The sequence below is a fragment of the Protopterus annectens genome, chromosome 2.part1, assembly GCF_019279795.1.
Source record: "Protopterus annectens isolate FY-2018-M chromosome 2.part1, PAN1.0, whole genome shotgun sequence".
NCBI lineage: Eukaryota > Metazoa > Chordata > Ceratodontiformes > Protopteridae > Protopterus > Protopterus annectens.
In genome coordinates, this window is record NC_056729.1 from 679,019,688 (window position 1) to 679,034,123 (window position 14,436).

Here is a 14,436-nt window from a genome sequence, read left to right on the forward strand (position 1 = left end):
AAGGCAAAGTTCACTGATGAAAAGACACACTTCTCTATCCATGGCCCTAGAATCCTTATTCGGGGAATGGATAGAGGAAATGGTCTCAGGAGTTCCCTTTAAGTGGTTGCCGCCATAACCATGGCATCAATTGCTACACCTTCAGTAAGAAAGGGTCTGTCCTCAGGGACAGTGATATACTTATCTGGCCTCCTAGGAGTCGGCTCTATGAAATATGGAGTCTCCCATTCCTTCCAAGAGATTAAATTGATAACCTCATCGAAAGGGGGTCACCCAAGAGGTGGAAGGATGAGACACAAAGGCCTTCAGGTATACTGACTCTTCAGCTGAAGGGGTTGTGGACTGCCAGTCACTTCTCTGTTTTAACATTTACAGGATGTCTCCAAAGGAGACATCATCAGGAGGTGAACACAGAAGCCCTTCTGCATCATCAAGGTCAGTATCGGATGTGACTAACTCTTCTGGTGCTGTCAAGATGCTTCCTCTTGCAAGTCCTCTTTCAAGGGACCTCCTCAGTGGGGTAATCTGGGGAAGTTTCAAAAGAGGCAGGAATCTCTTGCTGGATGTCCTGAGGCCTAAGGTCTCTACGGTCTTGTGGCTGGGATACATGAGAAGGTAAAGTCACCAGTTCAGAAGTGGAAAGAAGATCCTGGGAAGACTGTCTGAGACTGGGGTGCAGTCATTACTCTCCTCATAACCTCAAAGGCAGTCCGTCTCTCATCTGAAGAATACCCCAGATATGACAAAAGGTTGTTGCAGCCAAAAGAATCCTGGACGCACAAGACAGCAGCTCAGAGGCAGAGGTAGGATCCAAAGTCACTCATGTCAAAGCCCCAAGAGGCGTGTGTAGTATGCATTATTGAATATCATGAGTTGGGTGAAAGTTAGCTTTTGGAGGGAGATTGATTTTGCTGTTAATTTAATTGCATTTATGAATTTACTTTCTTCAACCAAAGGTAATTTTCCTTCCAATAGTTCGATACAAGAAGGTGATCATGATATTTGATGTCTTTTATCAGTTTATAGGTGGACGTTATATATTTTGTCATTTGTAATAGAGCTTGCCATATTGAGGTACATTTCGTTAAATTCTCTTTATTAACAGATAACCCTTTAAAGTAACCAACAGATAATTCTTTAATCTGCCTCAATATGACTAAGTATGATTTGGGGAGATACATTTCTTGTCTTAGATCATGGGCGGAATAATTCAGATATGGGTATATATCTTGTAGAGTTAAATTTATTATTAGTGGGAAGTTTTTTAAGTCTATAAGTTGATTGATTTTTAGGTTAGGGTTTTTATGAAAGGGTTGTAAGAACATCATATACTGAAATAGATTTAATGATCTAAAGAGATTTTGTAATGATGATATATACATTTTTATATAATCCATTAGAGCATATGTTTTAATGATATCTCTGTTTAGAAAGGGTAAAGCTTTGGTATTCATGTTCAAATGTTCAACATGTTTGCAACCCAATCTTATCCAGTTAGGGGACCAGTTACTATTATGTATGTCATAGTTAGCTATTCTTAGAATTTTATTAGCATTTATAATTAAATAATAACTTCCAAAGTCGGGTAAATCTAACCCACCTTTATTTTTCGTGGTCATCAACGTATCGTATGATATTCTAGTTTTCCTTGGTTCCCATATAAATTTAGCAAGTTCGATGAGGATTTGTTTGAAAAATTTAATGGGGATTAACACTTGAACGGATCTAAAGATATATAGCATTCTGGGCAAGACATTCATTTTAATAATTGATACCTTTGCTAATGTGGGTAATTTCAGTTTATTCCATCTCCTTAGATCTAATAAAATTTGTTCCCATTTTAGTTTAACATTATTGAGATAGAAGTCCTTATTATCTGTGGAGAATGTGATTCCCAAATATTTAATCTTTTCTTCAGATTTTGCTTGCCCTATCAGAGGTAGAAGTGAAAAGGGTTTAGGTATTTTCAAAGGAAATATATTGGTTTTATTAAGATTTATTTTATAATTTGATATTAATGAGAATTCTTCGACCGCAGATAGTACTTTTTGGTATCAGAGACAGGTGTTGTACAATATATATTAAGATCATCTGCAAAAGCTGCCATAAAGATCTTGGTACCGTAAATTATTGGGGCATTATGATATACAATTTGTTTAATATGCAGAAATAAAGGTTCTAAATATAAATTAAATAGTATAGGGGGATAAAGGACAACCTTGATGGGTACCGTTCCTGATTTGAATTATATTAGAAAACATTTTATTTATATATAAAATTGTATAAGGGCTATTATATAATGCTTGTAATGTTAGGATGAATTCTTGAGGTATTTTTAAGTAGGGTAAAATGTTAAATAGAAATTTTATGTTAACTCTATCGAAGGCATTTTGTGCATCAATAATAAGAGCATATATATTTAAATTCTTTTGAATGGAATAAGAGATTAAAGTATGGAGTGTTAAGGTGTTGTCACTAGCTAGCCTAGAAGTTAAAAACCCGGTTTGTTCATTAGAAATGATTAAATTCGTTATTTTCTTCAATCTATTAGCTGAAATAGACGTCAAAATTTTAGTATCGATGTTTAAAAGTGATATACGTCTATAATTGTCTGGGTTTTGGAGATCCGATTTTTCTTTAAGTATAACAATTGTCTTGGATGCGTTAAAATGTAAATCATTGATTTTGTTATTAATGATATAGTTTACAGTATGTGATAGTATTTTAACAATCGTATTGCCAAAAGTTTTATAAAATTCTGCTGTAAGTCCATCTGGGCTCGGGGCTTTATGGAATTTCAAATTTTTGATTGTTGATGTTATTTCCTCCACAGAAATTGGTTGTACTAAATCTCTCTGGAGCTTCTCGTCAATTTTTGGGAAGTTAATCTTTTATAGGAAGTCGGTATAATTTTCAATTGTAGGTGATTCAGTCTGATCTCCATAGATTTGGGCGTATATCAATTCAAAAATGTAAATAATATCCTTAGATTTTGTATACGTTTTGTTTTTGTAATATGATTCCGTAATTTGATAGGGTGATTTAGATTGATTAATAATTCTTGATAAAGCCCTTGATGGAGTTTGTATATGAATAGAGTAACTTGCCAGTATTTTAGTTTCATAGAATGATAATCTATTATTTTGGATCAGAAATAAATCCTTCTGACATTTTAAAAGTTCTGTTTCTGTTTGTGAATTATGATTCTGCATTAGTTCTTGGTCTAGTGTTTTAATCTTAGACTCCAAAGTTTGTTCTTCCCTTAGTTGAATTTTTTTATAAGAGGCTTTTTGAAGGAATATACCTTTTATCTGTGCTTTAGCTGCCGCTCATTCAATATCAGGTGTATGTTGGTGATCGTCTATCTTAACTAGTAAAGACTTGAGAATGTCTTGTATTTCCTGAATAATTTCCCTTTTGTTTAATAGATTTGGATTTAAAGACCAATTATATCCCTTCTGTGATAAACTGTTTCCAGAATTGTTAGTAAAACCTAATGTATTTTGGAGTGATCTGATAGGTACCGAGCATGAATAAATACTTGTGGGTCAAGATTGATCAGTGCTTCAGAGATTAGAAAAAAGTCTATTCTGGACCACATTTTATGACAGCTTGAGTAAAATGTAAAATTGTTGGAATTAGGGGCATTATTAGAATATTTGAAGGGGTCATATAAGTTAAAGTCATACTTAAGTTCAGTTAATGTTAAAGCCACTTGGCTATTATATGTTCTATGTTGACTTGATTTGTCCAGATTAGGATTCTGATACGCATTCCAGTCCCCTCCTATGATTATATAGTGGTTATTGTATTGATTTAATATAGGATAGAGTGAGGCAAAGAAAGAATGTTGATTATGACAGGGTGCATATATATTGAGAAGAATAATGGGTTTATCATATAGTGTTGTCGAGAGGATCACATAGCGCCATCTTCCTTCTTTGTCCGTTTTATATTCTAAAATTTTATCCTGGTATTGGTTTTTAATAATTATCGCAACTCCCACACTATTAGTTTTCCCTTCAGAGGCTATAACTTCTCTTATCCATTTTTTCTTTTTTTATTTCTGTCCATTGATCGTTGGTCATATGTGTTTCCTGAAATAGTATGAAATGCCTTAGCTTGTAGAAATAAATGAAGAAACAGTTTTCTCTTTTTCAAGTTTTGGATTCCCTTGATATTCCATGAATCTATTTCCCACAATCCCAAAGTTTAGTTTTATGAAAAGATATTAAAAATCTGGGAAAATATGATAGATTTGGTTGAGTTTTTAGTGTGTGCAATTTATGAAAGCATTCTAGAATTCCCGTCTCTTTCCAGTGCCTACCCACTAAACCCCTGGACCAGGAATTAAAGAGGTCCTTAACATAGTTCGGGATTACATTGATTAATATCATTAGCAAGTACACAACATCAAAGCTAGTGTACATATGATATGTAAAATATAATGGACCTGGATAAACTACTACTAAATCTACAAAGCCTATTCTACTCGTTCCCTAACAAACACTACTTATCTTCTACATCTCTAGTTATTATATTGACTTAAATAATTCAGACAAAAAACAAAAATAAAAGATATCTGGACTTTGCTATTAGTCTCAAGTAAATTTTCACACTACTTACTAAAGTAATAGTTTAAGATATTACTAAATACAAACTCTCCTATTAATACAATAGTTCTAAAATTTTAGCACTCTATACTGTTTGTGAGTTCTAGTCAGCTAAAAATGAGAGAGTGGAAAAAAAAAACACTTATGCATTTTTATTTTATTTGCTGATTTCGTGGACCTCAGCACATGAAAAGAGATTCAAAAATGCTTTCTTGAAGTTTGACTTCATGACCTAAAATGCTTATGTATGGAATGTTGGATACCAAAATGCATAGCTCTAGACTAATGCATAAAATTTAATGCAAACTTTTTCAGTGAGGAATCTAAATACAATTTTAAGTTTCATTTTACTAGTGATGGTTATAGAACACATTTACCTTCAGTACGGATTTCAAAAGGATATATATTCAGTGCCTGAAAAGAATCAAATTAATATAGACACATTTTTATTAATTTTTTTCAAGCCATACAAGTTTGCATGAAAAAGGACTGCAAATGTGTAATCACTTTTTTGTCATTATTGCTATATATAGAGTCTGCTCCTGTCTACCTTTTCCACAAAACAGCACTGGTCTTTTGAAATTTCTGGGGCTGATCCTTTTCTTCAAGAGACCTGTACTATCATTTAAGAATCCATCATGACTAATGGCTTGTTTTTCCTCAACTGACGCAAACTGATGCAAGGTTATGAGTTCCCCAACCAGCTGCATTTTGTGATATGGTAGAACTGCAAGACAACTGATTTTTTAGGCACATACACCAATCTGTTTCCTCATTATGGAGTAAAGAAGTTGATATTTCTCCTCCCCTGACCTGCAGACCACTCATCAAATACTCAACGGTGATGAAGCCAATTAGGACAAAGTGCTCTGGAAATGCTGTTAAGCTGCCAGCAGTTAGTAGGACATAAAAACCTGAATGGTGTCTACACTGGTAATGCTGTAATATTAAGGAAGGGAAAGAAAATGAGTAGCGTGGATGATGAGCAACAAATATAGGAAAGGCAGCCATTACACTGAGTACAGACTGCTTTACAAACCTCTCAATCACATTTATATCCACTAACCATCAAAACATCTCCACATCTGGTATTCATTCACAAGTTACTATGAAGAGCAACTTTTACAGTAACTATTTTCAACTTAATACAAGAACTACTGCCCCCTTCCCATTTCTTTAGCATTATGCCTTGGGAATCTTTAGGCTAACAAACTGACTGCTACCAGGCTCGAAAGTAAATCTGTGTCTGAGAGTGGTCACACAAGGAAATCTAAAGTCAGTAAGATAACTACGTACTGCAGTGCTATTGTGCAATAATTGTAGAGAATGCAGATATGTACATGTACAACCATGTAAAGCCTGTAGAAGGTGTTTGCCTGGGGAGTGATGCAGGGGATACTTGGGTTTTTAACAGTGCACTGACCTTCTCTTGCAGTTTGCTTCGGAATCTGGCAGTTTCCTCCTTGCAGGCATGCTGTAGCTTCTCAAACTCATGCGTATAGTACTGCTGGTACTTGTCATCAAGCTCACTGAGCTGTGCCTGGTGCTGCTCTTGCAGTTTCTGAAGCATACACTCATAGCCAGTCTTCAGCTCCTCTTTCTCCTCCTCTTGTTTTTCACAGTTCGAAACAGTTGCCACTTAAAGAAAGTATTGTAATTTACAGTTAAGACATGAATAATGGCAAAATATGCATTTCCCTGCAATGTTTAGCATTTGCTGTTTTCTTGTTATCAAAATACAAAGTCATTGTTTTTAGAGATGACCAAGATGCATTAGTCTTAACTGCTTTGCTCAAAAGCTTCAGAGAGATAAATAGAGGTTGCAAGGTTCAACAATCAGGATTACAGGACATAGAGCTCATATGCATAACATTCACTTAACCCACTAAACCATACTGCAAGACCACTTTTACTGTAAAGTTCTATGTAGAAATTAATTCCATGCATCTAAATCCACTGTGTGGCTATTTTAGCTCAGCACATTTCTGTTAATGGTCTGAAGGAATATCCAGTTTAGCAACTACCAAAGGCAAAGAGGTGGGTGACACATGCAGTAAAGTCTACCAACACTTTAACTCTGTTATGCTGAAGCACTGCATAAGCTTATTTGGTTGTGCAAAGCCATAACCACCAAAGTCCCTTTCTTGAATTACAGACAAAACTGTTGTCAGATGAACTACATTTTTCTTTTAAAAAACACTGTTTTAAGGATACATGATTTTGAGTGCTACCTGGTAAACTACAAACTATAACACTATGGCAAATATTACTTGACCTTAAAATCAATTTAGGCCAACACTGATAACCCATCCCAAAGGATCATCATAGCTGGGAGTTCACAGGTTCATAGATATGCACTAGGCCATGGAGCCTTTACAAGACTAGCCCATAAAATTGCCCTGGCATCGTGCCACCCAATGTTAGTTCCCAGTGCCTCTATCTAGTAGAGTCACTGGAGTGATCCCTGGGGTGAACTTTCTGTTACTCATCCACTTGCATAGGTTCATAGGGGTTCAAGAGTCATCCTTCTCAACAAATGGCACCTTTTTCTTGAAACTCCCATACTTGGGGATGACAACATGACCACGACAACATGCAGTAATGTCACAGATTTATAACATATGTATGCAAATTCCCAACACTAAGTTCATAGCTTCACATTACCGCTATTTAGGATCATACTAAAACACAGAGTACAAGTTAGTAAAATATACCTCTCAATCTCTTAGCTCAAAAATTCTGAACAAAGCCAAAAATAGAGAACAAAAGCCCAAAATCAAGCACAGATGGTATATATTATAAATGTAGAAAGTTACTAGAAGAGGTTTTGCATTAGCATGCATTTTCTGAAGGATATGAAATAAAACTCAAATGTCTTGCCAATACTGAGTGACTTCAGTCCAAGATGATTTGCCAGAAAAACAAATTTCATCAGTAACATACCAAATGTATGATGCCACATTCTGGACAACTGAGAGGTATGGGGGTGCCTACCCATAAACCAAGGGCATGTTTCAACCTACCATATATTCACTAAGCTTATAAAATTCAGTTTCATATTACCTGTTTTTAGGCTCATATTGTCATACTAAAACAGATTTCAAATTAGAGGAACATACCAGGGGGCCTAACCGTGCAAGTCCATAATTCTTCCTTGCAACTTGCATTGTCCTAATCTTGATGCCTGTCATCACCAGAAAGGAAAAATCCTGCATTTGCATTCTTCCACTAAATATTTTGAATTCAAATTAGTAAAAGAAAAGGAAAGAAGGCTCCTTGCAGGAACAGCAAGAGAGACCCTTCTGTTGTTGAGATGGTGGGCTACAGCTTTACCTGAAAGTCGGGAGAACAAGCTTTCACTCCTGCCTCCCAGAAATAGGCCTGCATTGTTCAAGGCCTCTCGGATGTCTGAGGGAGAGGTATCAACCTTGACTAGTAAATGTTTTCCAGTCCAGAGACTATGTTTGGGAGATGCACAGCTGGATTACTCACACTGAGGAGGACAGTATCCTGGAATATTCTTTGCCTAGTGGACATGATTCCTTAGTTGCCCAAACCGATCTTTGAGAGCAGTCACCTGAGTCGCATGACCATCGGAACTCTGACCCAAAGCAGCAGTATCTAGGTCCCCCCCTCTTTCAATTCTTCACCTACAGCAATTTCAGTTTGATGTCAGTGCCTCGGCCCTGGCCGCTTGTTTCAGAGCACCAATGGTACTTGCTCATCTCCTTATAGGCCCTGCATTGCCCAATAACATATGCATCAATTATTTAGTCACATTTTTATTAACTGTTGAAATAATCTAGAAGCCAGACATGGGAGGGGGTCTCCTGAGCTCATCTTCAGTTGGTTCACAACAGGAGTTTAACATAAGAGTCTTAATTTCTGAGAAGGGTGAAGTTTCAGACGGTTTCCAGCTTTTCAAAGGCGGGTCATATGACATTAGTGCTCCTGCATGGACACTGGAAAGGATCAAGGGGTGGCCTCTCTCAGCTTGCTGGCAGACCCATCCACACACATTTTTGATCAAGTCTGGAGGCACCCTCAAATTGCTACTGCCCAATACCATACAGAAGACTTGACAGATGTTACTTTCCCATCCCCCAATTATGGTTGAAATAAGACATCAGACCAAAATGGAGGAAGATCTGATACTTTTGGGTTCAACAGTACAATTCTGAGGCAAGGTAAATTAATTGCAACACATATTGCACAGATGGAGAAGGTGACACGAGACACTAGAAGAAACAATTTGATACAAATTTATTATAATGTACTATAACTGCATTGGTTTGTAGTCAATCTATTAGTTCTGGTATTCTATTGTGAACAACCCATAAAGCAATCTCAAAGAAGAAAGTAACTTGGAATGACAGGAATTCTTGTCTTTACTCATCAACAACATAGGTTGTGCATGCCATGTCAATACAGTCAAACAGTACCGCTCGTTTGTCACTAACACGCACAAGAAGGCTTGGGGTTTCATTCAGATGCTTTAATACATACAAATACATCAGGATGGACAGCAGCATCATTAAATATGAACAAACTAGTTACATAGACAGAGCTTACAAACATACATGCTTACATCTCAACAGCTAACTACAAAATGGCAGTCAGACTTGCACGTGCTCAGTATTTATACACTTGTGCAAGCCCTTGGATAGCTTTTTAAAGATATATACACACATACTGATTTACATCCTCCCTCTTAAAATGACTGCCCTTTATGCAAAACGATATCAGAGATAGGCATGTATTACTAATTTCATTAGAAACAAAACACAATGTTCATGTCAAAGTTACTTCATATCTGTTGCAGTGTTAAGAGATTTGATCATATCTCGTAACATAACAGGACCAAATTTAGCAAAAGATACAGTCTGCAGTGTACAGCTCTTATCAGAAACTTCTGGATTCATAATAGGAATGGGAATGTCCTCTGGAACTTCTTCAGGAACTGGAAAATCAGATAACTCGCTCTGAGATAGAGAGTGCTTCTCACAGTGTAGGTGCTATAATATAGGCTAGGACACACTTCTCAAATATTTCTGATTCTGCCTGAAAGTTGCTCCTTCTGATTCCACAATGTACGATCTCGGCTCTGGACCAATATTTTTCACGAAACCAATCCAATCATAACCTTGGACATTTGTATCCTTACCACTTCTCGTAATGGACTGAGTGGTTTGCTAGTGTTATCATCATAGGACTTCTGGGATAGACATTCTTCAACAGATTAGCTTTTACTAACCTGTTGTTCATGACACATGGAACCAAGAGCTGACTACTGATTGGTAATGTGGTTCTGGTTTGTCTCGACAGAAGTCTTTGAGCAGGTGAACCAAGATGTTATGTTTATCAAGAGGAATATTTCGGAGATTCAAAAGATTCAGGAAAACATTACTATTGTCTCATTTTGACTTCTCTAGTACCTGTTTTGCACTTTGCACTTTGTGTTCTGCCAAACTATTTGACTACGGGTACTCAGGACTACTTGTAACATGAGTAAAGTCCCATTCTTCAGCAAATCTTTTGAACAGTTGGCTTGTAAACTGCATGCCATTGTCAGAAATAACTTTGTGTGGATTACCATGAACAGCAAAATGACTGTCTTAGTAATGGCATTACTAGATGCTAGATTAGAAAGTAGGTCAATCTTGAACCAATTGTAGCAAGTCTACTAAAACCAAATAATGTTGACCATTCCACTCGAAGATATCAGTGGCTACTGTCGACCAAGGTAGTTCTGGAATCTGATTAAGATGAAGCTGTTCTTTCTGCTGATGTGGCTTCATACTATTACACAATGAACAAGGTAAAAGTGCTTTCTCAATGTCTTGTGACGTACAAGGCCAAAATACTAGTCCTCTTGCCCTTCTTTTGGTAGATTCTGTTCCTGGGGGACCACGATGCAAGACAGTAACGTACTCTGGTTGCAAATATTTTGGAACAATTACTTTCGGACCTTTCACTATGATACCTTTGTCAGAGAAAATCTCATCTCTGTATGGAAAATAAGGATGCACCTTCTTGAGGTAAACTAGACTGCCTTGATGGCCGTCCTTGATTGATAAAGTGGTTGAGCCTTTGTAAAACTGATCTGTGGCCGTGCGATCTCTCATCTCATCAAGACGTGTGGAAGAAAGATTTCTCACTTCTATGACTTGATAATCAAGATTCTCATTCTCATGCTGTTTTGTGGTGTTTCTGGGCAATCTGGATAACGTATCAGCAAGATAAAGAAATTTCCCTTTCTTGTAGACAAGACTGAAATTCTACTTTTGCAATCTCAGCATCATATGTTGCAGTCTGGCTGGAACTGAATACACTGGCTTTCTCAAGACGGTGACTAATGGTTGGTGGTCTGTTTTGATCTGGATAGGTCTACCATAAACAATCATGGAACTTCGAACATGCAAACACAATTGCCAAAAGCTCTTTCTCAATCTGGGCACAATTCATCTCAGTTTGGGTAAGAGTTCTCAATGCATTGGCAACAGGTTGATCCTCCTGTACAATGACTGCACCAAGGCCAAATTTTGAAGCATCACAGGAAAGTGTTACTAGCTTGTGAACACAGTATCTGAGAGTTGGTAGACTAGCAATTCTCTGTTTCAGGACATCAAATGTTCTCTGGTGTTGCTCTAACCAAGACCAGGATACATCTTTACATCTTAGCTCTCTCAACAGTGCTGAAAGTTGGCTGAAGTCTGGAATGAACTTGCCTAGGGAGTTGACCATGCCAAAAAAACGTTGCAGGGCTTGAACACTGTCTGGAGCTGGCATCTCGAGAATGACTGACTGTTTTGAAGGATCTTGTCATAGGCCTGTACTTGTAAATAAATAACCAACATAAGTAATTTCTTCTAGCCTGAATTTGCATTTGTGTGGATTGAACTTAAGATTCACTTGACGTGACCTTTCTAGAACTTTGAGGTTTCTGTCATGTTCAGCTTCATTGTGACCTCCTGCTACTATGTTGTCTACTACAATAGCACAAGGATACTCAGAAAAAAGTTGCTCCATTGCATGCTGAAAGATTTCACTTGCAGAATTTATCCCAAATGGCATTCTTAAAAATCTGTACCTGCCAAACAGAGTACTGAAAGTAGTCAGAAGAGGATTTTTTGTCAAGCTGAATTTGTCAAAGTGAACTCTCTGCATCCAAGACAGAAAAAATAGTGGCATTTGGCTTTAAGGCTGCAACTTCTTTGTGCGCATTGGATGATGAGATCTTTTTAGTGCTTTGTTCAAATCTTGTGGCTCAATACATATTCTGATGTCATCTGAGCTTTTTTTATGAGCTACCATCATGGAAGATACCAATCAAGTTGGAGTTGCAACTGGACAAATGACACTTGTCGCACCATTTTATCTAGCTTTGCTATAACTCTGTCGTGCATGGTTGTTGGAACTTTTCGTGCTGGCCTGATAACTGAACTGACCTCTGGGTCTTCGAGTACACAGCTGGACGTTTGCCTAGTTTGTCCAGAAAAAGATCACCATAGATAGAAAAAATGCACTGGCAAATTTGAGTAATGGTCTTTTAAGCTAATTTGGGTGGACTTCCTTATTAAATGAAAGCAGTCCCATTTCAAACTGTCTCTGAGCCCTAATAATGACTGGACGTGCCTCTTGTCCACATAAAACAAGTCGTAGCTTCTTCCAGCAGAGAGAAGCATGAAAGCACTACTGAGAATTCGGTTTGAATTTCTTCACCTCCATAAACAACAAGCTTCACACACTTTGCCAAATCAAGCCTTTCATCCTTACACAAACTAGCAAATGTTTCTGCCGACATTACATTGCACTTAGAGCTCTATGGGTTTGCTATTTATATGAACAGTACAAAATACATCATTCTTTGCCCTTAAATCTACTGCATTGATCGTTCCATGAAGCAGTGACACACCATCAACATAAAGAATAGAATTAGCAGTCTAACTGATCAACTTGTTTCTTGAAATGTTCCCTGTTAATAAAATAATATGGGCCTTCTGATTTACAAAATCTTTTGAAATGATTCCATTTATTACATTTGTGGCATTGTTGACCAAAAGCTAAACATTTTTCCCTTTTAGATTCATGACTTCTACCACAATTATGACATCTGGCAATGAAACTACGTTGGGGACCATGCTTTGAGTTTCCTTACTCAATCTTATGGTTCACAGAGACTGTGCGACCTTTAGAATTTGCTGGAAAGTTCTGAGGTTTACCAGTGAGTGCTGCAGGGGGTTAACAGCTGCTGCCATTTGCTTGGGCCAGTTTCTTTTAACCACGTGCTGCATACTATCAACATGAGCTTTATCACTATGCCTTCTAGAGCTATTCTCATTTGTAAGCATATTTGTGTGCTTTTCTGTGAGCTCGTATATCTGACAAATTTCAAAGGCCTTATTCAATGTTAAATCACTGTCACAAAGCAAACTCTTTCTCACAGCATTGTCTTTTATACCACATAAAGTCTCTTTTATTTAATCATCACTTACGTCACCAAATCTGCACGTTGTTTTATTTCTCAGATCAGACATATATGCTACAAAACTGACACCTGGCTTTTCATCACTTGTGTAAAATAAGTGCCATTCCATTGTAAAATTTGTCTGGGGGTTGCACATTTCTCTAAATTTAAGTTTTAAGCACTCTAGGGCCTCCCTTGACTCAGCCTGTACAATATGAAGGTTTTCTCCCTCTCCTGTATAGATAGCAGATGCATACACAAATGAGTTATCCCTTTCTATAGCTTTTGACACAGCTAAATTAAGCAGAATGTATGAAAATGCACACTTGCTCAAACACTCTGCAGTTCTCAGCAATATTACTATCAAACAGAAGTGCACTGGGTTTTTGAAATCCAGCTGCCATGCCCACAAAGTATACACACATTGAAAATATGGCCCTTATAATTATGTACAAACAAACAGTACTGCGAGCTTGTAACAACATTTAAATACACAATAAAAACTCTTCAAAATACTTTATTTTGTGAAAAATCCTCTGTAATGGCTGCACTCTGTGAATTATGCCTTGTAATGGCCACAGTTTGCGAAATAACTTTACTGTAACACTGCACAAACATGCAAACACTTCATACACTTCTGATGACTCGGATACCTTTGCTTAATCCAAATGACTCGGATACCTTTGCTTAATCCAAAAAATACACATGCTTTGAGTAAATGCGGCCATTTTCCTTTATTTTATTCGTTTTATGCAATTCAGACTATTTCAACATTTACCGTAGTAATAAGAATATCTTTAGCAATATAGTACATATCTGTTTATGAGAATATTTAGAAAGCTCTGTATACCCTGTTTCTTACTATATGCAAACAAATAGTGCTTACCAAGTTTTAATACCTGAAATTCGTTTCTGACCTGTTTTGTGAAGTTTACACATTTGGGCATGATCCAATCTTGTACATTCCACCAGCATCTAAACAAGGGCCATAAGTCATCTTAGCCAATCCACTTTTGACTTTATGCCCCTTAGATATGCTACTTATAATACCATGTCCTTTAGACATTACACTTCTGCCACCATGTCGCTTGTTCGTCTCTAACACATGTAACAAGAAGGCTTGGCGTTTTGTTCAGATGCTTTAATGCATACAAACACATCAGCATAGACAGCAGCATCATTAAATAAGAACAAACTAGTTTGCATACAAAGCTTGCTTACATACATGCTTACATGTCAACAGCTAACTACAAAATGGCAGTCAGACTGCACGTGCTCAGTATTTATACAGTTGTGCAAGACCTTGGATAGCTTATTAAAGGTATATACAAACACACACACACTGATCTACACATA

At 37.0% G+C, this 14,436-nt stretch overlaps 1 protein-coding gene across 3 annotated transcripts in view; it reads right to left on the minus strand.

The window, feature by feature from the left end:
* MTUS1 (microtubule associated scaffold protein 1) overlaps nucleotides 1–14,436 on the minus strand; it is a 2,531,455-nt gene that overhangs the window by 362,601 nt on the left and 2,154,418 nt on the right. For all 3 annotated transcript variants that reach the window (XM_044062416.1, XM_044062417.1, XM_044062418.1), the window contains one exon: nucleotides 6,037–6,251. In XM_044062416.1, coding sequence (XP_043918351.1) covers nucleotides 6,037–6,251 — 215 coding nt within the window. The remainder of the gene's footprint in view (nucleotides 1–6,036; nucleotides 6,252–14,436) is intronic.